The 25,559-nt window shown below is 40.8% G+C and overlaps 1 protein-coding gene across 1 annotated transcript in view; it reads left to right on the top strand.

The window, feature by feature from the left end:
• The window catches only part of kiaa1549lb (KIAA1549-like b), a 64,898-nt gene that overhangs the window by 24,727 nt on the left and 14,612 nt on the right, over window positions 1-25,559 (top strand). The window contains exons 2-14 of the mRNA XM_028578912.1: window positions 1,810-2,163; window positions 5,464-5,961; window positions 6,096-6,211; window positions 11,548-11,767; window positions 12,117-12,250; window positions 13,046-13,214; window positions 17,231-17,290; window positions 18,254-18,405; window positions 18,907-19,078; window positions 19,563-19,726; window positions 20,353-20,388; window positions 22,061-22,251; window positions 25,114-25,244. Coding sequence (XP_028434713.1) covers window positions 1,810-2,163; window positions 5,464-5,961; window positions 6,096-6,211; window positions 11,548-11,767; window positions 12,117-12,250; window positions 13,046-13,214; window positions 17,231-17,290; window positions 18,254-18,405; window positions 18,907-19,078; window positions 19,563-19,726; window positions 20,353-20,388; window positions 22,061-22,251; window positions 25,114-25,244 — 2,397 coding nt within the window. The remainder of the gene's footprint in view (window positions 1-1,809; window positions 2,164-5,463; window positions 5,962-6,095; window positions 6,212-11,547; window positions 11,768-12,116; window positions 12,251-13,045; window positions 13,215-17,230; window positions 17,291-18,253; window positions 18,406-18,906; window positions 19,079-19,562; window positions 19,727-20,352; window positions 20,389-22,060; window positions 22,252-25,113; window positions 25,245-25,559) is intronic.

The following is a 25,559-nucleotide window of genomic DNA, read 5'->3' as shown; positions in this document are numbered from 1 at the left end:
GAGCATCACTTTGTCATTTTATACAGGTTTTTTTGCTTATAGTCCGCAGGAATTTGGTACCACTTTCCAATAAAGCAGCCATTATAATAAATGTATAAGTTGTAAAATAATGTCTTTAATAAATCATTCACTAATGATTTATAGATAAGTACAGCTTTTGGGTTGCCAGGTTGTAGAAAAAAAACCTTTGGCTTGTGTTTATCCTTCTCTAGAATGACATCTGCTTTTTGTTTTCGAATAGCTATTAGGACGACCCTTCTATGGGCATTTGACCCCTTACCTTCTGGAAAAGATCTACAGAGCATCTGAACCATTACATTACACAGTGTCCAGAGAGCACTGACTAGTTGATTTTTCAATTTTAAAATGTTCAGCTCACACACATACAAAAAAAAAAAAAAAAAACTAACAGCGGATATGTTGTCACAATATTGATATTGGCCTCAATGTCCAGTAGTGGTCGGGCTATAGTCACAACCTAGCAACCAAAAAGTTGGAATTGATAAAATCTTAACTAACATTAACAAAGCCATTAGTAAAAGGGTGCTTGTCACAGTGCTTACCCGTGCCCTAAAAAGTAGGTTGCACACTAGCCAGATACATTCTAGTTTCTACAGTTCTATTATTTATTTTATCCTGCCAGCACAATATATCTTTAGTCCTGGTTGCATGCTTAGTTGTGTAGCCCAAGCCTCTGTGGCTGAGTTATGTTAGCATAGTAAGCACATTGGTGGTTCTAGCATACTAACCTGCTAACATAAGTCATTTCTACTGTCATCATTGACATTCTTAATGAAATAACCATCAAATTAATGTATTGGTTATACAGTATGTTACTTTGATTGACAAAATGTTTGTTTCATGATCTTCTATCCATAGTACCTGCTGGTTATGGGTCCACACTGCCAAACAGGAAGTGAGAGCTTCCAATGGGCTTTAGAGAGAACTCAAACGGTACCATTTTAAATAGAATCCAAAGGAGGGATTTCATTGTTTGATGTAATAGTATTTTTAAGTACCCTAAACAATGTATATGTTATTGTTATTTCTGGGTTAGACCAATTACAATAGTGATTTAGAAATAGTTTTGTTGTCATAGAAATGTTGTTTTATTTCCTTAATTAACGAGGACAAACTTTGGTTTGTCTGTAGGAGGAGCTTCCTGTTTAAAAGCAAGAGGTAGAAGCTCCTCAAGGGAAGTTTATTGTTGGAGTTGAAGAATGTCCTGCTGGAAGATTACTGCTAGCCCTTTTCTATTTTTGTATATAGTTTTGTTTTCACAACCTCATCAATCAGCCTGAATTGTTGGTGTTATTTAAACTTTACATAAAAAATACACTGGATGAAGATTACTCCAGCCTCTGTGAGTTCTCCTTCCCCCACTTGACCAATCCTTACAGTGCCTAGTCTCGCACTGCCAGACTTACATTATCTCCACAGCGCTGTGTCAGCGCTGGAGTATGGTCTGGCTACACCGCCTGTCTATTCTGGAATGGGGAAAAAAAACGCTTGGCTTGTTTGTATTTCTTCAAACCAATCACAACCGCCCTTAGCTGTGCTAAGCCCCGATAGCAGAGATAGCGAGAGGGATGCGGGTAGGGGGACATCCAACGTGTCATGCTTTATCCCAGCAACATACATTTGTTGAGCCAGACTATACAGTGCCTTATAAGAGTTTTGACCAACGTAGAAACATTTCAATGGACTCACTTGAAATGGAGTAAAAAATAGCTTCAGCTTTAAAAGTAGACCATTGTTGGTATGTTTACCCATATTAACCTGTCTTTTCACTTTCTTTTCTGTTAACAGAGAAATCCACCTATGATGCCTCTGGCTCCTCGTCTTTATCAAGCGACCCTGCAGTCACGGCTGCTCATGCTCATCCAATGGCGGAGGAGATGCCTTTCTCAGTCGTCCATTCAGATGGTGACTCAGAGTCAGAGGGGGGAGCTTTATCAGGGCAGCCTGCTTTTTCTTCTGTCTTAACTGTCATGGCAGGAACTGTGAAACATCCAGTGAGCCTGGATGAAAGTAGAACCTCGCCAACCACCACCGGGGACGAGACCCACACCACCCAATGGCCTTCACATAGTTCCAGCCAGGGCTCAGAGATGTCTTCCTCATCGTCCTCTGCGGGAGATAGGATCCCCCTCGCCAGCTCAGGTCTGACTTCCAGCATTTCTCAGCAACACACCACACCACCTCAGGCTGTTACCATGGCATCGACTGTCTCTAGGCCATCACATGTGTCCTTTATGGATGGAAACAGGAATGTCTCATCATCGACAGTATCATCTTCTTCATTGTCTTTGTCAATGTCTTCATCACCTCCATCCACTTCCTCTGTGTTATCATCCGTAGTGTCTCTATTTTCTCTATCATCTTCTGCTGGGTGGATAAACAAAGCTGCTCCATCTCAAAGACAAAGGATTGTGTCCAGCCTGGCCCCTCAGACATTATCACCAGCAGGGTCTCTGGCTTGGACAAACATCCAACATCTAACATTCGCACACTCCACTACTTATTCAGTTGTTGTCCTCCCAGCTGTTACACAGGGACTGCAAAGCACAATAACCACACCATCTTACTTTCCAAGTAAAACCAGCATTGAAAGGGGCAATGAAGTGACAAAACACTCATTGTACTCATCAGCGGATAAAATCTATGGAGTGAGTGGAGCATACATAGGTAGTGCAAGCACAAAAGTGATCAAGACACCAGCAACCAGCCCATACACATCATATTCTGCTCCTAACCGTGGAGAAAGTCTTTTAAAGATTTTATACAAAACCACTCAAAGCCAGAACCCAGGTATGAACTCTGTATCAGCCAATAATCTTGAAATTAGCCCCTTATTTCCCTCCAATCAAGAGAGTCAAGCTGTTCAAAGGCAGCGGGGAGTTTTACAAAATCCCACATCAGCACTGCTGTCTGCCCATCCTAAAGGCTATTCAGTTTCTAGTCATGTCACACAGCAGATGTTAAATCAAACAGCATATGCGAAAAAGACAGAGGTAGATAATCAGATTTCTGTTCACAAAAGCGTTGGAGATACAACCATGTCGCCTCTCAGTTCACATGTTGTAAATCCAACTGTATCACCAGCAATCACTTTCAGACCCCATGAGACTCCAGCAGGTAAAATGTCTCTCTCTGAAACTGCAATCACTGAGCTAACACCTATCCACTCTGGCATGGTGTCCTCAGAGCATGCATCTAATACTGGTGATTTACTGATGGCAGCGGGTCATGGCAGCCCCAGAGTCCCTACCATCAATATAAATTACAACCAGGGAGAGATAGCCGGAGCAGACCCCACATTAATTTCTGCTCAAGCTCACCCGAACAACTCACTTTCACTCACAGGGCCGAGGCTGGAGTCAACCACTGGTTCCATCATCAGTTTGATCACCAGAACGGGAAAAACATCCTCCACATCAGAGTCAGATTTGCTTAAGTTGCCAAGTAATGGCGACATAAACGTTCACGAACTTGTTACACAAACAAGGTCTCCCAAGGGCATCACTCAGGGACCTAAAGGATGGACAACGGCAAAAAATATATTTTCCTCCAACAGTAGAACAATGCCTCTTTCTGGTTCAGCGGTGCCAGTTACTTTAGCAAAGGATGTGACCTATAAAACCACAAACAAAAGTCTTTCACACACCACTCGGCCTACATCATTATTGCCCTCGTTTCTCAACCACAGCCCAAACAACACTGGCCTGTTTGCAAATAGTGAGGCTAATTTGACAGACCAACCCAAAACCTCCTCATCGCCCCATACTCCCTCACAAAGACCTTTTAAAACAAGATCTTTAATTACATTTCACCACAAGTTTTATACAACATCTGGTGTAATTCCACTCCCCAATAAATCGCCCCAGACAGTTTCCTCAGCTGAAATCTCTGCTCATTTCATAAAATTTGAGAGAGCTGGTCGCAATATACCTTTCGAAGTGGAAACAAACCCAGGGAACAGTAAAACGTCACCAGCCTCGGATGGTCACATGAAGCCTACCGAGAGCTTCCACAGAAATGCTGCAAAGAGTTCAGTTTCTCCTTTGTTGAATGGAAATGAAGAGTCTACTGTAATCAGAGACACTGTGTTTTATAAGAAGGGTGTTCCATTAGGGCAGTTCACAACTTATTTTCCATCTTTCATAACTACGAAAGATTTCTTCATGTTTAATAAAGGCTCTGAAGGTTCTGGTAAAGGATCTCCCACTGAAATTCCTTTTTCTCCAGTAGCTTCTGATGCTGCATTAGAACCTTTAAAAAGTATTTCTCGTAAAGATGGTGTGACACACACGGGCCGTTTTGAGCAGTCTTCTCCTTCCACCTGGCCTAAAATCATCCTGACGCCGAGGACAAACTCTACTTCCCGCTCTCAGGAACCAATCACCAGTGTGAGAAGTGATAGATCATTTTTTTATTTAGGAAGACAAAGAAGCATTCCCTCCACTGCTTCCTCTGCTGCAACTACTTCCTCTAGTGATGGACAAAACAGCATTGAACCATTTAGTGCTATTTTCAGCTTTGGCACAAAACTAATGGCACCATATACAAAGTGGGAAGCCACCAAGCGTGTGTCTTTTCAAAGCACTGCCTTTGATTTAGAAAATAGGGCAAATTCTCATTTACAAGCAGATGGCCCGTCGTATGAACATCCAGAGCTGGAGGACGGACAAGAGGGTAATGTGCATATATTGAATTTAACTGATCCAAGTGTAGTCACCAGTGATCCAATTTCATTATATACAACTGTTGGAGAATATTCATCTTTTACACATTTTGAAGGCACATCAGAATATAAACAACAGAAACTGAATGTGTCCCCAGCTAATCTCATATCTGCTGTGGATGTCAATGTACAGCAAGGAGCCACTGTAAACACTGCATGGGGTTCAGATGGTTTTCTGCCCCTCTCTCACGCAACTACTGACTCTGCAACATCTTCAAAAGCTTCTCCTCTTGCATTGGTGTATAAGAGCAAGCATGGCCCCCCTCTGCCAGATGTTGACTCTCTTCAATATGCATTTGATGCTGCTGTCACACTTTCAAACAACCCTGCACTCAATTTCTCTGACACTGATAATATCAATAGCACAACTGATTTGAAACTGAGGGGGTTGACCCTTCTTACAGAGCTGGGACCATCATCTTCATTTCATTCATCATCATTAACATCTTCAGAGACTTCACCACAATCATTCACACAGTCATCATTACATATGAAACCCCCCACCTCAGTGTCTTATAAAGTGTCATCCACGTCAATGTCATCATCAACGTTATATTCAGCGGGTAAGATATTGTCAGTCAAACCAACCATGAACCCAGGCACTGAATCTTCCTCTGTGTCTGTTAAAGCCACATTTCCATCCCCATCACCAAGTCTGACTTTATCAATAGATCTCGATCCCTCAGAGGAAGTGACTGAGACATTTTTTGTCCTTACAGAGGCGGGGACGGATGATTTAACCGCTGGAACATCCAGAGCAGTTGCGCTCACTATCCCCAAAGAAAAAGCAGCCAGTCTAGCCCCCTCTCAATTAGACAGAATTACCCTTTCTGCTGGGCCCACCGAGAGGACATCTCAGGGATCACCTCTGCCCCCTCAACAGGACATCCCAACAGACTCTGTCCACCTTACCACCACAACTGTAGCGTCAACCACCATAAGTAAACACCCCACCACTAACATGTCTTCCCCAAGAGTCACCACCGGAACCACACAGTTTGCCACCACTACCACACCACAGCCTGCACCCGTGACCAGGAAAACGACAACCACCACAACCGCCAGGACCCAGACCAGCAGGAGAACGTTCACACCACCTGTCCCCAGAACGAGCCCTCCCAGGGGGGCCACCACAATCTTAACTTCCCCTTTTACCACCACCACAGAGGCTCCACCACAGCAGTGCAACATCACAGAGAGATTGTGGGTGAAGACAGGTAAACAATGCTTTTGCCACAGTCTTAGACAAACAATGAAGTTGTAAAATCGTATTATTTCTCTAATATGTTTTGTCCTGTGTATGTATTTGTTTCTCCTTCTTTTTGTCTCTCTGTCTCAATATCTCTCTTAGTTGTTTCCATCTATGTGAGAAGAAACAGGCTGGACAGCATTCAGAGGCAGAACCTGCGAAGGGGGTTAAGTCAGGGCCTCCGAAAAGCTCTGAATGATACCTTTGCCCAAGCACAGGTCAGACATTTGCTGTTAATCACTCATTTTATTCCTTTGACGCAGTTTAAATAAGTGTAAATTTGAGTTGTTAATTGACAGCTACTTTTTTATAGGCCCAAACTGTTGCTCGATTATGGCTGAATAATCAAGCACTAGTGAACAGTGAACGGTTCCTAATTGAGCACTCACCAGAAATATGGAGGTTTATTAGCGTGGAGTGAATTAAACACTTATGCCAAGGACCCTCATGTAGGCTATGTGAGAAGAGATGAGGATTAATATAGAAATTAGGTTGAGTGAATGTGTCCCTGAAGGCAGTGGGTGATGTCACATATTTGAGTAACTGTACCAACACTAATACAAGAAGCAGATTTGGGCTGTAGCAGTGCTATAGATGAGAACTGTTGCTCCAATTCCCTCATATTTCATAACAACCAGAAAGAATCTATCTACACTTCATCAAAAGGCAATCTTACCACAGCAGTGGACACACCAGATTATGGTGTAACAAAAACTCAGGAGGAAAACCAACCTTAGCATTTCCCCTGCAATAATGAGACAAACAGATCCAGTGTGCACACAATGATCTTCGTGTCTGTGGATTAGCTCTTTGTGGAACCAATCATGGTTCTCACGGTGCCAAAACCATTATTTCTCTCTAATAAGGCTCTAATACCTCTGCTCAATTTGACTTTGTATCAGGAGCACCTCTTGGCTATGAGAAGCCACGCTAAAATGCAGTCAGTGAGAAGTAGAAATGTGTGTTTGACGCTATAGTTTGTGCTTGTGTGTAAAACAGAGAGATAACGATTTTAGGTAGTTGGTAAAATGTTTTCTGCATACACTGAACATGGGAAAATAAATCAATGGCTAGAATTAAATTAGGTTGTAAAAAACAGTTGGTAGGGAAAATAGATGAAGCAGCAATGGGATTCCTTCCCTACAAAAACATGTTTCTCTCCTCCTGGTCTCCAGTAGTTTGGACTGCCTTCATCTGTGTGTGTGTGTGTGTGTGTGTGTGTGTGTGTGTGTGTGTGTGTGTGTTGTATATCTGATAATCCGGTGATACGTCGTGTTGTGTTTCTCAAAGTGGAAGTATCAAATAATTGAGAGTGAGGACTGTGTATGCGTCCTGCCCATGTGAAGGTCAATGCTCTCACATGTTCACCCTCTCTCTCTCTCTCTGTAGTCTCTGAAGGTGTCTTGCTTCAGTGCACTTCTGTCACCCATTTGAACATTGCTTGGGTTCCTTTAAGTAGCACTGCTCTCTCATCCAATGGGAAGCAAGCTGTTGGCAAGGGAAATTGCTTCTGTGTTTAATTATAGGTTATAAATGGTTGGGAGGAGAGCGATGTGTCGCACTTATGCTAAAAAGATGATGAGAAATAGACTAAATGAATTGAGCCACAAGGCTAAAACCATTTGCACCTTTAAAGAATATATAAAAGTAAAGTATTTTTGTGTCTTGTACTTAGTCTTCTCCACTAACTTGAAACTTTAAGAAAATGGACTAGATCCGTTGGGTTAATCTGTTCGCAGTCTTTCACACTCTTTGAGATAGAGTTAGTGGGTGTGTTACTGATATCTGGCTTGCTGGAAATGCAATCGCTTAATAACACCTTCACATGGGTGAAGCCGGAGAGGATGAAGTGATAATAAAGGGCTCTTTTCACAGAGCTTGTAACACGGCCGAATTGTGAGGAGGCAGAGTGGTGAGTCTCAGCTACAGAGAGGATAGGCTCTCAGCGTTTTGGCCAATGGATCTCCTTGTCAGCGCAGACTTTCAGATAGGTTTAAATAACAGACCTGAATGGTTTCACCTCTCCTACACACACACACACACACACACACACACACACACACACACACACACACACACACACACACACACACACACACACACACACACACACACACACACCTAGGTTTGCTACATCTATCATCATTCCCTTTCTGGTTTATGTAGAGTTCACCAAAAAGTCAAACTCTTACTGATAAACACGTTGCACGCAGTTAGGAAACACACACAGCGTTTCTGTGAGAATGAGAACACAGTGATACCTGGCTTCTTGGGTTAGAGGTAAAGGAACATAAGGCGTTTTTGTCCCAAACTACCTATTTAACAGTCTCTCCCATGTCTCGCTCATGTTTCTCTTCTCTCTCTTTCTCTCCACTTCAGTCCCTCCTGGTTCTCTCCCCACATATCTGTATTCCATAATCTCTCTCTCTCTCTCTCTTCTGTTGCTTTCATTAGCAAGTAGTTGGAATACACATTTGAAGTGCTCCGTCAATCCAATACAGTTCAGTATCCTGTCATTCAGCTAATATGACTGAGTGACACTACCCTCTGATCCTGCCTAAAGAACCACATCACCAATAGGTTTTTGATGACTAACTACAAATATTTTACTCCATGATCCACCATTCTTTCAAAGAATGCGTACGATTTTGGATTGATTTACAAGCTTCTATGCAGTGGATGGTTTCTTTTCTTTTATTTCATCAGCATGGGAAACTTGTTTCAGAGGTCTTTTTTCACAGCAGCCATTTTGACTTATCACAGTAGAAAAGGCCCTAATACTGTAACATTACAATGACTGTTCTGTTTAAAAGGTGGTTCAGAATTTTGGACATAGGACCTCATTTCCAAGTTAGCCAGTGTGTTATTTATCAGTGGAGACAGTTTTCAACACTTTTCATCCAGTCCTTCCAGTTGCAGAGTTTGCTGGTGCTAGGCTAGCGCCAGTCAACAGTATCTGCTAGCCTGCCATTAAAAGCAATCTTACACACTCCACAGTACACCCGAGGCAAATAAATTATAATGCCAGACTATCGATGTAAATGTCTGTTGATAGAATAATGTTAGAATTAAAACTACCCTTGCATCGCATTGCAATAGTTATACTTTGTTCCCTGTAGTTGGTAGCGTAGGCTACAGCAACGGCGGAGTGATATTACCTAGGCTACCGAGAAAGCCGGTTTACATGACAATAACGCAAGTTTATTTACCTGCCGCTGTGAGCTCCAACTAATTCCACTCTGCCAGGCTATAACTCACATAACGTTACCACTACATGAAAGCACACGGGCTAGCAATTTCCAATGTGAATCACCATGTTGCCTAGTCCTTAGTTTCCAATCCAATGCTTTCCCGACTGGAGTGCGCTTCTCTGTTTAGTTTTTGGTGCGGTACTACTAACCGGAGATAAGTAAAATTCCGCCGCTGCTGAGAAACTAGTTCCTCAAAATGTAATGCGATCATTGAAATGCAAGGGTAGTTTTATTTCTAATATTATTCTATCAACAGACATTTACATCGATAGTCTGGCGTTATAATTTATTTGCCTTGGGTGTACTATGGAGTGTGTAAGACTGCTTTTAATGGCAGGCTAGCAGATACTGTTGACTTGCGCTAGCCTAGCACCAGTGAACTCTGCAACTGGAAGGACTGGATGAAAAGTGTTTAAAACTGTCTCCACTGATAAATAACACACTGGCTAACTTGGAAATGAGGTCCTATGTCCAAAATTCTGAACCACCCCTTTAAGTGTGACTGTGACATGTCAAAATGTCTTCCTGGAAACAGGCCTATTTGTAAAGAACTTTCAAATCAGCCAATGCTTTTAACCCATTGACTGTAAAATTCATTAATATTAAAGGTGCTCTAAGTAATGTGACTTGTTTTTTTAGGCTGCAACATTTTTCGTCACATACAACATCTCCTCACTATCCGCTAGCTGCCTGTCCCCTGAACACACTGTAAAAAAACGCGGTCTCTGAAGACAGCCCAGGGTCCACAAACTGCGCCAACCTTCCCCACAAACCATAAAAAAAAACAGTGTTCCAGCCGATAACCGACAAGAGGAAGCTGGTTGAGCCATCATTGTGCAGTTTGGCGCAGTTTGTTTTTGTTTGTTTTTGTTGCCGTTTGTGGAGTCTGGGCTGTCTACAGAGACTGTGTTTTTTTACAGTTGTGTTCAGAGGACAGGCAGTTAGCACATAGTGAGGAGATGTTTGCTGTATGTGACAAAAAATGTTGTAGCCTAAAAAACATGTCACATCACTTAGAGCACCTTTAACAGTCTATATTTTGACCACACAATAGTGGCTTTGACAGTGGAAGTAGAGTAAAGAAGGTTAGTCTCTGTTTACTGTCATGGATAACCTGTATTTGGCAAATTTATGCAAGTCTGAAAGTGATTTTCATACTGTATTAAAGTGGATAAAACCCAGTGGCTATCTGAAAGGTAGAAAATCACTCTCGAACCTTGTGGTAGTATTTCAGTCCCTCCAGAAAAACGTGATTATGCGATCGCATAATTCAATGCATAATCAGCCAAAGTCCGCATATTTATGCTGGGCCCGCATTTTTTCAAATATGCCGCACTTTCGCCGCATAAATTGCCGATTTCCGCGCAAAATATGCGGGGATTGCATGATTTCATAATCTCCGCATTTTTGTTGCAAAAAAGTCACATATATCTTAGCAGAAAGTTGAAAAATGTTGCGTTTACTTAACACAAGAGCAGCCATTTTCCCCTGTTACCATGGGAACGCTATGAAGTGATGTAATTACGTGACGTGAACATCAATGAAAAAGCAGGGTGTTGGGGAATCGCTTTTTATTCTCTTTTTCATCAAACTGCAGTTTTTGCAAGTTCCCGCAATTTTTGCAAGTTCCTCCGCATTTTGACAGTATGATAGATACCACAAGACAAAATGTGTCAACCGTCAGAGAGTTTTTATGTCGTTTATCACTTTAATATTTGTGGTTGTATTATGGGTAATGATGCCAATTAAGCTGCAATGCTGCAAATTACAGCTTTATGGGAATAATGGGCATATATGACTTTTGCATCAAGTTCCTTTTTATGGATTATACTGTAGTTTTATGATGTGTATATCTATGATTTTATTCTGTGAGTATTTATTTCCTATGTTTTGCTAATGATAATCAGTTGATTAGAATGGGAGCACTGTTTAGATTAGACTTTCCTGTCTCGTATTTTCACCTTCAAATGGTTTCTCAAGTGAGTTTTCAATTTTTTTACTTTATCTCGATAAATATATCTCAATATATATTAATGTACATTTGATTAAAGAATAACTTAACTTTTAGCCCCAGTGGTTTAACTTCTCACCTTGCTGTATGTACAAGTGTACTCCAAAACCTGTGACATCGCTGATGGGTGTGGTTATTGGGACAATTATCACACTTCTGACCACACCTGAACATAGTTAATAGTGATGCTGAAGTTACTCTTTAATCAACTTCATTGTTCACTTGGGTATAAGCATTGTGCAATTATTGTACAATAATTCTAGTAATTCTCTTCTCTATGTTACCCTCTCAGGTGGAGACAGTATTTGGTTCTCCCAACATGACAGTGGCTTATCACGTGACTGGAGGGGACATGGTTTACCCTCCCTCTGTAGTGTTGGAAGGCTTGGACTCCTATGGCCGTGATAAGCTGATTTCAGACCTGCGACAGTACCTCCCCATGGTAACAGCCCTGCCCCTCCCAGTTGCATTATGGAGATCCAGCCCAGCCACAGGCTTCCAGCTGAAAACAGGTCAGCTAGTGTTCAGTCAGGATTAAAGACAAAATTAAGTTGATCAGCTTGAGACTTACTGTTATTTATTTGAGCAATTTCAGGGGAAACTAGGTTTGAGGACTAATAAAATAAAATAAATCTTGTGATACCACATCAGACGAGGAAATTACAATATTGCATGTCTATTCAGAATTTAGGTAGATAAGACCTGAAATAATATATATCATATTGTCACTGTTCCCAAAAAAATGACACTGCCAGAGATTGCAAAACACAGTGTTGTAGCATCCTGACGATTTCTAAAAAAAAATGCCATTAATCGTTTTGCCAGTGTTTTGTGAGCTCATTTTATTTTTTTATGTTCCAGTACTGCAGTTTGTGGGAGCAGGCGATGATCCTCGGTCCTGTCGGTTCTCTCAAATGATGGAGCAGAGGCTTGAGAAGGTGTTTTCTGAAGCACAGGCCAAAGTGCTCAACACCAACAACAGACTCTCTGTTCAGGTACCAGTTGTGTAGCACCGTGTATGAGTTACTTATTGTTTCAGTGGTAATGTTATGATTTGTGACATAAGTCCAGGGTTGAAACGTGTGCAGTGTAGTGTTCTGGTGTAGTGGCTTTGTCATTTGATCATTGTACTTAAATGGATCAAAACAGTCTGAGGTCTGACTTTGATAGAGATCTGATTTTAGACAGTGGCATGTATACAGAACCATTCAGCAACCCAAACAGAAGTTAAGCTAGATACAAAAGTTTGCTTAATATTGTTTTCAGGATATCATCAGAATATTTGTAACTTTACTTTATCCCCTGTTACACATCAATATTACATTATGTAGTTTTGGTGATTTGACAGAGTCAAACAGATGCAAACTGTGTGCAATTTGTGCAAAATTGTCCCCTTCAGGCTTTGCCTTTTAAACAAGAGCAGCTTCTGAGATGCAAATGAATTGTGTTTAGGGAAGCAATGTTTGTATAATTTTAATGAGCTGCCACATTAAAGTGCACCCTATATTATAGCTAATACTCCACTATTGTTGCACTCTTTCACGCTTTGCCAATTTCCCAGCCTTTGCGTTTCTTGATCATTTTCATATTTGTTGATCCAAGACAGCAATTGATTTTTTTAAATGTTTGTCATCTCTACTGTCTATTTGTTGAACAAGATTTGTACTAATCTTTAAGATTTGCACATTACAGTAATGTAATCCCAAACGTTTTATGTGGTTATACCTTTGTTTTTCTGTGCCCTCTTCTGACTCTGAGCCTCTACTCTTCCTGTTTTTTTGTCCTCCCAGATGCTGAGTGTCTCCCAGGCTGCAGGCTCTCCTGCTGTGTCATTGGTCTACACTGTGAGGAATGGGACTTTCTTCCTTAATGGCACCACTGCCTCAAACCTCCTTGGTCAGCTGTCAGCTGAGCTGGTGGGCTACTTCCTCTTCTATCCACCACTTATGATTGCTGAGCGTAAGTTACAATTTGCACTCAAAAAAATGTCTGTTAGTGAGGAGTAATTTAACAGCCGTACAAGAAGAGACACTAGCAGTAGTTCTTGTGTTCTCTTGGGTATGATTTCTCCTCCAAATACAAATTAGATTCAAGAAAAAAAACTGCTGTGCTTCTACTAGTTTTTTCCTTGTGTTGAACAAGGTTCAATATAATCTTTTCAGGCTGTGTCTCACAAAGCATGCTTATCTCATATCTTCAGTTTTAGACCTTTGGACAAAGGAACTGCTATATCGATTGCTTAGTAGTAATCAAGACTGGATACAACTTTAGAAACTGCAGTGGATTTAATGTAGTGAAAGTGGTTGATTTTTGAGCATTGTTTTGCATTCAAATGGACCGGACTATCTCAGAAGATCTATCTAGGCAATCCTGCCAAGCCTGACTGACGTCCAGTTTCTCAGTAATTGGATGTTCGTGACTGTTCTGCTGCTTTCACGTTCACAGTTGTTTTTTAATGATTGAGTCACTTAAAGATAGTTGATGCAAGGACACAAATAAGCGCGTGCCTTTCATCTCAGCCTCCTTTCAGGGCATACACAGGCAAGCGTTCCAACTTTGTTACAGTTGTGCTCAGAGAAAAACAAATGAAGAGTGACAGGGAATCAGCAGTAGTCTAAACAGCAGTCTTAGTAGAGTCCTGTTTCCAGTGTCATATGTAAACTGCTCAATAGAGAGAGATCTGGCAGATGCAGAACTCTGAGATACAAATTAGACATCACTTTTATGGTACTTTATTGATCCCTGAAGAAGAGATTCAGTGTTTTGCTTGACCTCGTTCACAGTAAATTCAGAATATAGGTTCAGCGAAAGAACTAGGAACCTGCAGCTGATATAGGCATTTAAGCTCCTTTTACACACACAGTTTCACCCGCGTGTATACCGCAACCCAAAGCGGATGTTTGAATTTCAAGTCTATTTTCTTCCGTTTTACGCTTCTATTTACAGTGATTGGGCAGATAACCTACACTCACTACTGTGCCTGAACGCATCCTGTGTAGACAATGACAGTGGACTGAACTGCTGCTCTGCTAACGTGCTGCTCCCACGATGCCTTCTGTGTAGACAGTGTTGCAGGTTACGTTTGCATAAAGGGGCCTCAGCGTCTTGCATAATGTAATCCCTTTCTTATCAAGCTCAAGGAGGTCTGGTGAAAATCTAGATAAAGACACACTGGGTCATGCAGACTTTGGAAATTCAAAGCTAGCCACTGGATTGGAAATTGCACCTCTGGTTAGGTTTCTATTCTAGCAGAAATAAGTCTTGCTAGCTTAATTGTAATGGTTTCTAACCAGCTGCAGTGCTTTAATTTCTCCAGGCATTGGTCAGTTTGACAAGACAGACCATAGACTATGCAAGATCATGCTCAGGATCACAGCAATCGACGCTTGAGCCAGGAATTAGGCCAGGAGCTTTCTTCTATAACCATCGAGCTGAGCCCAATCTTGAAAGTATTTTTTTTTATTTTACTTTTCTGTTATCCTTTGCTGAGCCCAGTGGGTAAATGGGCTACAGATTTAATTTAATTAATTTATTTATAAAAACAATGCACATTTCTCAATTTCTCATTTCTGTAATGTCTAATTATAGATTGTCAAAACAATTTTAATTTTAAACTGCTGTTCAAAAAAGTTCATGTTCAGTCAAGACTTGAATATGTTAGATAATATCTGTCTATCTGGAAAGACACACACTGTTTCCCAATTCGGGGGCTGATATGTCCTTTGTGGGATGTGAAGCTGAAACAGCTTCTTTCCTCAATTAGACATCTAACTGCACAGAGACCAAAATAAATGGTGCGTTAGTGCGCTTTAACACCCTGTGACCTGGTGTTAGAGATAAATGGATGTCCAGGCTACTTACAAAAACAGACTGTGGAGTTTTTTTGCCAGGCCTCCGTTATTTACCTCATGTAGTGGCTTTGTCATTGGTCCAGATGTAATGTATTTATAGGGGACTGATGACCAACTGAACCAAATACCTGGTAAACAAGACACGGCCATGTAATATTTCCCCATTTCACAAACTGATGCGGCCACTCCAATGCTCCTATACACAGTTGACAAACCTGCAATGGATTATGGGATACTGAGGGCCACAGAAGATACAGACATAAGATATAAAATGTGTTGGTTGTTTCCTTCAAAACATCATCATTTGAATCCAGTCTTCGGGGGATACAGCTCCTGGATTGGCATACAGCGTATCAGTGTAACTGAGGGCAGATAGCAGTTTCGGTTTACACACAGTTAAAATCAAGATGAATAGGATTTCTGCTAGCGAGCATTACATTAAACTCATTTCGTGTTGTGATTGAATTAAGTTAGAAAGTGAAGTTACCCACGGGCAGGATGATTCAGTTGGGGAGTAGAGAAAGAGAGGGAGGCAGCAAGAGAAGCAACTCAATACCAAGACAGGACTCCAAGAGAGCATAAACTGACACAGAGAAAAATCCAGGAAGACAGGAAATCAAAAGAAAGAATGAGAGAGTGTGTGACAGTGATTTTGCTCTTTGTTTGTTTCTTTGAAGCCTTGCCGCTGTAGTAATATTACACAGTTCGCAGGAGGTGTGAGCATATGCTGGCAGTGGCTGCCTCCTCACTTCAAAGGCAATTATGGCAGTAAATAATTAACAGTGGGGGATTCTCATACCACCTTGGGCTCTGCTCTGACAGAAAAGGCCCGGAATCTCACACCACCGAGTACTTCGTCGTTCCTGTGGCGCTTGTGTAGGCTGGCCGGCTCAGCTGGTTTTTTTTACTCCCCCTCTGCTCTTCAATAATTTCTCTCAGGTGGAAGCTGTTTGCAAAATGTATCTTTTTACACGATAACAATTATTGAAAACTATAACCAAAGCGCTGATGCAAAAAATAGCTTTCTGTCTATGAATTGAAACTTTGTCTCCCTTTCTTGGAATGACTTATAAATGCTGTACAAATGTATCCCCCAGGCTTTCATCACACAACAGCAGCGTCTCCACGCTGACTAATATTCCACATGATTCAAACTTATAGACAATGTTGGACAGATTTTGCTGACAGCCCCGCAGCTCTATTCATTAACAATGCTAAAGCCCTTACTGTCCCTCTCACCCTGCTCCCTCCCCACCTCTCTCCTCTCCGCTGTCATGCCTGAGTGTACATTTCTGTAGCGAACCAGCTTTCACAGGCCAGTGATACAGCATTCCCCCAAACACTGCACCAGCCTCCAGCACAAGAGCCCAATCAGGCAGGAAATAGATGTAAAAGAATATAGAGACAACCAGAGCTCAGGCAGCTGAATGCTCTCCTTGCTTCTGTATTTGTCTGACATGCAGTGGTAATGACAATTTAAACTGAGATTTCAACCATACAAAACTGTTTCCCTTTTCCACAAGACATTTCAGAGGGTTTCATACATTTGGCCCAGGTTCATAAGCACTGCTGCCTCATATAACAAATGTCTGGCTAGCAAGACCACCAATTGTGGCAATGATAACAGTTGCAGCAGTGAAAATCAAATGATTGTTCTTGATTATTTTTGGTGCATGTTTTAAGATTGAAGACTGGTTGTGCTGACTGATAGAAAGGCTGCAGCTCTTTGTTGACACGCATCTTCAAATTTGAAAAGGCATATGTACAGTAAACGAAACTGCAGTGTGAAAAGAGGTTCATGTAATAAACTGGATTTAACTCTACTTTAAGTTTTTTTATCTTGCATCTTCACCCTATGTCTTTTCATGTTCAATTACACTTTGTTACAATCAGTAACAGTAACAGTTTTTTATATGATATTCTCTTTCGCTACTGTAAAAATCTAACAATTGCATTTGTCTATTGAATGTGAACTTCTCTCACAAAATAAGTCAGAAGTAGAAATAGTAAAACAGTTTTGTGAAGATTGATGAGTAAATTGAAAATTTTAAGGCATGAAGATTAATGATTGATTAATGATTGACACTGATAGGATGAAATTATTATCTTTTCATGTCCTTGCAGCACTGGAGTATCACAATCTCAACACCTCCATTGCTACCAGAGACTTCTGGGTTATTACTGGTAAGTAGCTATATCATTGTTTAAAACATTTTTTTTTAACTACGTATTAATGCACCTTCTTATTGTGTGTAATTAACTTAATTATCTGCTCATGAATCTCCAATAGTAAACATTTCTTTACTACTTCATAACACATAAACACCTGAACAGGATGTACTGTATGTGAAATAAATGTACCTTTAGAATTGTGAATTTCATACAGGGCGCTTAAACCCATCTTAATCTTAATCTTTATCTAAAATGTCACATTTCGCTGGAGCAGTGAGATGCACATGACTCCTGGATTGTTTGTTGTTTAGTATTTCCTCTGTTGGCTTTATTAATGGCTACATGTACCCAGCCACATACATTTCACAGTGTTCAAGGGCACCCACACTGCTAGAGTATACTGTATAACGGATGGGCCTTTCAGATCAGCCTGTGTGGCTCTTAACCCTGCACTTACTGCGACGAGAGACTGAGTCAGTTCAAGGCCATCCCCTATATAATGGATTTTACTCACACTGAGCAAGATGTACAACCAGGATTATTGCTTTTCAACTGTTGATAAAACGGAATAGATTAAAGCTGCATGAGGTGAAGTTTGACCACTAGGGGACAGGAAGACAAGCTTCCAGAAAGCACAGGCCGAATTTGTTGTTAGCTTATCAAGTTTTCAAGTTATAGCTAATAATAACTTGCCAACCTACATATTCATCAGACACAGAGCAACATGAGCTTCCCATAAGGCCCTTACAGCCTATTGTAGTGCTACTGCAACTGGGTTGGATGGCCTAGTTATTGTCAACAGTGTAATTGTGCTTTTACAGTAAATAAGGGAACATACTGTATACTGTGTGTCAAAGTATGTTTTTGTCTAACACATTCACATTTCTAATTTTGCCTCTTTTATTCTGCGACTCTCTTTCCTCCCCAACAACTTATTTTCTCTCTTCATCCTCTTTCTTTCGTCTACATTTCCAGTGATCCAGGACGTGGATAACGCCAGCCTGGAGGGACAGTACCAAAGCTTTGCCAGTCTAATGGAGCAGCGGCTGGCAGAGCTGTTTGTGTTGGCAGGACAGCAGGGCACTCGTTTCAGACGAGCCACTGCTGTAGGCAGCTTCACCGTCCAGGTAAGAAACTGGCACGGCAGCCCACGGGGAATGCCAAGTCAGATTTTTACTGGAAGAACAAACAGTCTGCGATGCTCAGGGTTAAAGAGTGTAAACAGTAAATCATTCTTATTCTGATGTATTGCCTGAATGCCCTGGCTTGTTAGTCCGAAGTCTAATGAAAGCATTAATCCAATAGTTTTGTTGGCTTATTTCTTACAGTATAAATATTTCATTAGATGTACACTTTGATGAACACGCTTGCATGATTACTTGTGGTCAGCCCTTGATAATTAGGGAGGTTTTCAGCTCATCATCTGCAAATTGCTATTCAAAACAAGCCAGAGGTTGAATGTTTTACTAAGCTTGTACTCTCTTCAGTCCAAGTAGTTTTTCCTCTCCTGAGACTCCACACTTAAATGCATGGTTTTACTTTTGTTTCCCTTTCTGAAATGTAAGCCCCTTCCTAACCACAGAACCAGCCATTCATTAACAGCTGATATTGACTTCTTTTCTAATCAGATGGTGAGTATCCGTAGGGTGTCAGGGTTGAAGAATCCGGCAGAGATGACCTACTACGTCCAGCACAATGGCGTTCCTTTATCGGGCACGTCAGCTGCCAAGGTCCTGAACACAGTGGATTCTCAGACCATGGCGCTCACCCTGGGCTACTTTGTCCAGCTGCAAGCAGAGCGTAAGCACAGCATCCTTCTAGCTTTTGGCAAATAGACAAAAACAATGACAGACAAACCAAAACGCATGACTTATGCTGGTGCTGGGCTGAGGGGAGTAAAAGAAAAAGGTTGAGAAAGCTCTTCGCTCTCTAGTCTCTCTGAAATGCTCCCGGCGGGACAGTGTTTGTTTGGGCTGCAGTGCTGCTCACTGCTAAGAGAAGGGTTGATGGGGGGGAGTATGAGACAGAGCTGGCCAGGAGAGAGGGAGAGAAAGAGAGAGGGTATATTGCATTCTCTTATAGATCGTTGCCTATAATAGCTGAATCAAGCACACCGTATATCAGGTTGAGCTGAAGGCAGCGTGGGTGTGACGGATGCTTTAGCAGGAAAAGTGGGCTGTGTATTATACTACCAGTGGACCGACTGTTATCATGTAGTGTTTAGAGTCCCCTGGATGCCATGTAATGAAGTGATGATTGTGAAAAAGTGTTTTTGTTTTTACAGCTGTTGTCAAGAACCCTCCTAATAACCTTTGGATATTAGCTGCAGTGTTGGCCCCCATCGCCGTAGTAACACTCATTATCATCATAATCACAGCTGTGCTGTGCAGGAAGAATAAAAATGACTTTAAAGCTGATGCCATCGGCAACCTCAATCCCCGAGCTAAGGTATCTATCTTTCTTTCTATCTATCGGTCTGTCTGTGTCTATGTAGGCTGTAGCTGAAACCATTTTGATAATCAAGTTATTGTTTCAATCATTTTTCAAGCTTCACAATTTTGATAATGAAAGCTTTTCTTGGTTTATTATTATTATTATTATTATTATTATTATTATTATTAGTCTATATTAACATTGTGTGTTGGGGTTTTGGAACTTTGGACAATACAAGACATGTTTAAAGACATCGGCTCTTGGAAATTATGATGGCCATTTTTCAACAGTTTCTGATATTTTATAAACAACACAATTAATTGAGAAACTGATTAACAGATTAATCAATGAAAATGATCAGTAGTTGCAACCTTAGAGTAGGTGTTTGTGACTTTATAGCTACAGTGGGACTGTGGTTCAGTATGTGTCGCAATTGCTGAATAATGAGTGTCTGCAGTGATCAATGTGTGAGTGACCTTGGTATACAGAATTTTATGTTTTTGTGTTATATTACTTATTATCTACTAACTGCTGCCTGTATAACCTGTGTTAATGCACTGCTAGAATCCTAGTCAATCTTGAAAATTGAACACACTCACACACCAACACACCAAAACAAAAATATCTTCTCTTGTTTTCAGATGGCATATCGGAGAGATGTGGGCTATTATCACCAGGTATCTGCCTCTCTGTATTTCCTCTCATTACTGATCTGTGTTTTCATCATCAGAGCTTAACTGTGCCAACAGTGGGATTTGAACAGGATTCTGGGCAGACATCACCTATGATATATTTCAATAAATCCTACTGTGCTGATGGAAACTAAGGATACACCAGTGCCTTTCCCAATGAGATTTTCTTGGATGAAAGCTTGGTATTGCCTATTCTTCTTATAGCAGTCTCCAAATGGCATGTTTGAAAGCTTTTACAGAGAATGGTTATTATGGAAATTATTTTTTTTTTCAAGCAGAATGAGTGTGTGAATGTGTGTGTACTGTCACTTGTTTATTTTGTGTAGAGAAAATTGAAAGCTGTTTCCACCGTTGTTGCATCAAGAGTGTCCTAATCAAAGTTATCTCTCCATCTCCACCGTCTGTGGGTTTTTTTCTGCTCAGGGGTTCTCTTCCCTGTCATATGTCAATGTAGATGAATGGAAATGCAGAGTATAACACTCAGCACATCCCACTGCTTTATTTATGGGATTTCATTTGAGAGAAAGTAAAAAAAAAAATCTTCTATATTAAACTACCACTGCTACTTTCAGAGCAGTTATCACTATGCAACATCTAAAGTCCTGCAAAGTCTCATCATGTAAAAACTACCAAAAAGCTTAATTCAATCGGATATGAAATACGATTGGGTTGCTTCTGACAAACCTTCACATTCTGGGTGGATATTGGAGTATATTACTGCTTTTTTCTAATGAGTTATGTAAAAAACAAGAAGGTATTCTTAAAATGCTCAAAGATAGAGTGACTCCTAAACATTTAAATGAGGCTCTTTCACTGCCTCTTCTGTATTACCTGCAATGTCTGTAAGCCAAACACTTTCATCATAGACCCTTGTTAGTTTCCACTTTTGAGAGCAGCTGCAGTAGCACTTTTAGTTGTAGTAGTGAGAAAACTGGATCCAAAGAAAATCTTTGCTCTCTCGCTATGTGTGTGTGTGTGTGTGTGTGTGTGTGTGTGTGTGTGTGTGTGTGTGCTCTATAGGAAGAGAGAGGATGCATGTTCTTCAGTCGGGGGAGTATCACATATTGATTTTGTGGCCCGGCTTGGCTACATTGAGGAAGTGCTGTGTGTCTGACAATTTATGACTGCATTGAGATTAGTCCTAAATATTTCAGTGTTTGTGTATGTTTTGGCCCTTATCTTTACTATAAACATGTTGACACCATTTGTGTTAGGTAGAACACCATGACTCCTTTTCCTCCTCCCTTTTATCCTCTAACATTTAACTTTGCTACTAGATTTCTGTGAGAGTCTGCAGATCTCATCTTGTCACCACCCACTGCGGGTCATTTATTTGACGAGAATTTGGATGAAGATGAAAAAGGGCCTCAGTTGAATCTGTGCTTATCTATTTCAAGGCACTGCAGCGCAGTAATCCCACTTCTGTTCCTTAAGTCTTGGACATCTCTTAAAAATATATTTTACTGTGGATATAAGATAGAACTCTATTTTGAGATGGCTGTCTATGTGACACTTCTGGTTAGCTAATATATATCTCTTTGTTTCTCCTATCAACAATTACACTATATGACCACAGGTATAATGTGAATAGAAATCAATCTTAGTTAAAGCTGTCTCTGTTGTCTTTTTCCATTTTCACTCAACCCCTGTCAATCAGCCAGTCCAGGGTTTTGACTATGCCAAGCAGCACCTGGGCCAACAGGGAGGAGATGAGGAGACCCTGCCTGCAAGTCAGGATACCCTTGTGATGTCTCTACAAATTCGGGACACGCCACTTTCACTTGAAAAGGCCCTGCAGCAAGACGGAACTGCCAACAAGAAAAGCCTCACCTCTGACAAACACAAGAGGTATCATCATATCTACACATAATCACCTCCTCAGGCTGTAATCTTCACAAAAACTTTTAAAATTGTGAAAAAAGGATACAACATTTTTTTTTTATTTTAATTAACCCACGAAGTTTAGACAATTTTCATAATTTCAGGGACAAAAGACTCACTGCAAACTGACGATCGAAGAATACAATACTTATCATTATCATTTAGTAAAATAAAATCTTAATATTATCTAGATGATGTGCATAATTATTATGGTGTTTAAAGTTAGCATACTGAAGTGCATTTAAGGGTCAAAATGAAATTCGAATTCTCCTCACTTTTTGTGTAAGAAAGAATATACTTCATACTATAATATAATAATAATATAATAAACTATAATACTGCAGCTATTGTGCATAACTAGGATGAAACCGTTTTGGAAATATCTGTGGAAACAGCTCCCGAGTTTGACTGACATCTACCGACGTTGCTAGGAGACACGGTGTAGCTTCCGTGGTGCACTATTAAATGCAAAACCCTACGAACATTGATACAAGACATTTTTTCTCTTTAACCAGCCTTCGTAGCGTTAGCTATCATCTTTTAACAATTTAAGCCAACACTTAACAATTGGAGGACCTTTTCTGCTGTCTAGTTTGTATTCCACTTGGAAAGTGGAAGCCTGCTGGCATGTCCTGTTAACATTTGCAAACGATGATGAGCTGCATGAAGCGGCTAACTGAGATCCTGCGGACATCTGAATGTAAATCATTTTCTATCTGTTATCATCGTTCTCTTGCTCATAACGTTATTTCTTGCAATGCTTGAGATTTTAATGGGTCCATGATTGAAAAATGAAAATGAAATCTTAAATCCTGAAGTGTTTTATTTTGAAGGTGGCACAGAGGAAAAGTCATGTTTTTACCTGAATCAAAAGTATTTATCTTCTGTTCTGTACATTTCTCAAACTCAGCTTACCAGGCTCTGAGGCTCAGCTAAGTGATTTTCACACTCGGCTCAACTTTCGTTAGTCTGAGCTTTATTTGTCTCAGTTAACATGTTAGTATGTTAGAAGGAAACATGTTGCTTCCTCTAACAGATGATAATCATTTGAATTATCTTAAATTAGAAATATTCTAAGGTTTTTCCTTCAAATGAGACTGAAGGCAAGCATCCTCCCAAAGGGTTGTACATTTGCTTACAGTATATGTGTGTTATCTTAACAATTGCACCACTGCTCTGTCAGAAAGCTCCTGGGTCGCATAGAGAGAGGCAGGATGATAAAACACAAGAATCCCTCCAGCCCTATTGTCTGTCCTCATTCTACCCTGATGCTGAGTGATGGGTGATTAACAGAGTTCTGTGTGTGGGCAGGTGAAATTGACCATTTTCCTAATCTGACAGTTAATAGCGCTGTTTCGAAATGAATTGCTATGTTAACTAATGCTAAATTATTTAATCGAGGAACGCAAAAGGGCATCATTTTTCAAGCCATGCAGGATTATGAAATCAAATGAAATGTATAGTGCGTGACAGAATAGGGAATCTATAGACTGGAGGTCCAGCAGTAATGATTTTGAGACTCCTGAAGCAGCAACCATTTTTAATTTGTTTGTTTTTTATCAAACTGTTGGTCTAAGGTTCCCTTCTTTTTATGAGATCAAGTCTTAAGTCATCATTCCTATTCGGTTTTCAACCAGCCATATGCTATTATCCATATATCCACATAACAGGGCTTGTTCTTGTGTCTCTTCTGAAAGTTCCCAGAGATAGTAACATCAAAACTGATACCCAAGAGATTAGATATACTGTGCCATAGTATGTAGCCTAGTACATTTTTTAAAAATTGATATAGCTTGTGGAAAAGCAGCTGCCCTGCAAGTGCAACATGATTTTAGCTTTCTACTTGATGCCAAGACCAATAACAGACGATCAAGTCTTTTAATCAGGTGCAGGCTCAGAGTTCTTGTTTACTTAGGACTGAAAGTGCAACCTGTCATTCACCTGTTATACTGCCGGTTTGAAATGCCATCTCTCCCAAAATGCCTGTTGAGACCTGACAGACAAAGAGAAACTTGTGGGATGATGCTGGGAGGTTACATTTTTGTAAATTATTATTTCACTTCAAAAGGATTTAAAAAGGAGAACTTATGAATTCATGAATTCAGGGCTAGATTGCTGTTATGCATATTGAATACAAACACATTTAAAAACATCATGTCTAATTTGCTTTTTCCTCTCTGAAATCCTTTCATTTTTACCAAGGTCACACATCTGTTAGCTTCTAAACACCAACAACAGGATCAAACATACAATCCTCTCAAAAAGCCAATGTAAACGTAATCTGTACACCTCAATTAATTATTACACGTCTTTGGCTGAAGCACGGGGCTAACTCTCTGCAGCACTGCCTCAACGAGAGCAGGGAGGGCAGCTGCTGTTCCTCTGACTCTCTTTGCTGTTATCATTTTTACCAGACAATAAGGGGATAGACCACGGTGCTTTGATGTCACTGTCAGCCTCGTGGTCCTCTGAGCCGCTGCTTGATCAGCTCTAATTCCAGCTACTGTACAGCGTTTGAAGCTAGTGAAACAAGAATTGGATAAAGCAATTGTTTGTCCAATTAATAGAAGAGCCAGTCTTGCTTCACACTGGACATAAACGCACACACGTTTAGAAACCTGCATCCATGCAGAATGTAGTAGAGACACATCCACAGAAAAATATGTAAGTTTATTAATCAAAACATGCAGGTTAATGTACAAAACACAAACACGTACAAGGGGGGTGGGAGGGGGGTGAGGTTGTTTAAGGGAGGGATGACATAACCTGGCTGTGAGCCCAGCTTCCGGAGAGCTCACCGCCTTTTCCTGTTGCTATGGTTACTTGCAGCAAGTTGCCGAGTGAGGACGGTTCCGTCATCAGCAACGAATCAGAGAAGCTGAATTCCGGTAGGGGCTTGACAGTGCTGAAAGTCACAGCACAGCAGAAACTGACAAAGGAGGAGACGCGCAAAAGGGAAGGTGAGAGTCACACACACATGCAAATACAAATTATTTATTCTACAGCTCCTTTGGAGACAAGGTCAGGTGTGTCACAAAACTCTTTTTTCCATTCTCTCCTGCGTGAAACGCTCTTCCAGCCTCTGTTTCTCATGCACACAGGTACCATAAGAGGAATCCACTGCCACAGCAGCTTTTTTTTTTTATTACAGCCAGAAAGGTAGCCACTCAGCAATAAGCAGTGATGGACCCGATGAATATGCATGAGACAGACACTCTGCTGACATGATACAGTATGTCAGACTAGTGGATGCTGTGACACACTGGCAGAAACAC

Source organism: Perca flavescens, chromosome 1, assembly GCF_004354835.1.
Source record: "Perca flavescens isolate YP-PL-M2 chromosome 1, PFLA_1.0, whole genome shotgun sequence".
In the NCBI taxonomy this organism is placed as follows: Eukaryota; Metazoa; Chordata; class Actinopteri; order Perciformes; family Percidae; genus Perca; species Perca flavescens.
The sequence above is the reverse complement of the archived record's forward strand: the minus strand, read 5'-3'. Positions and strand labels throughout refer to the sequence as shown.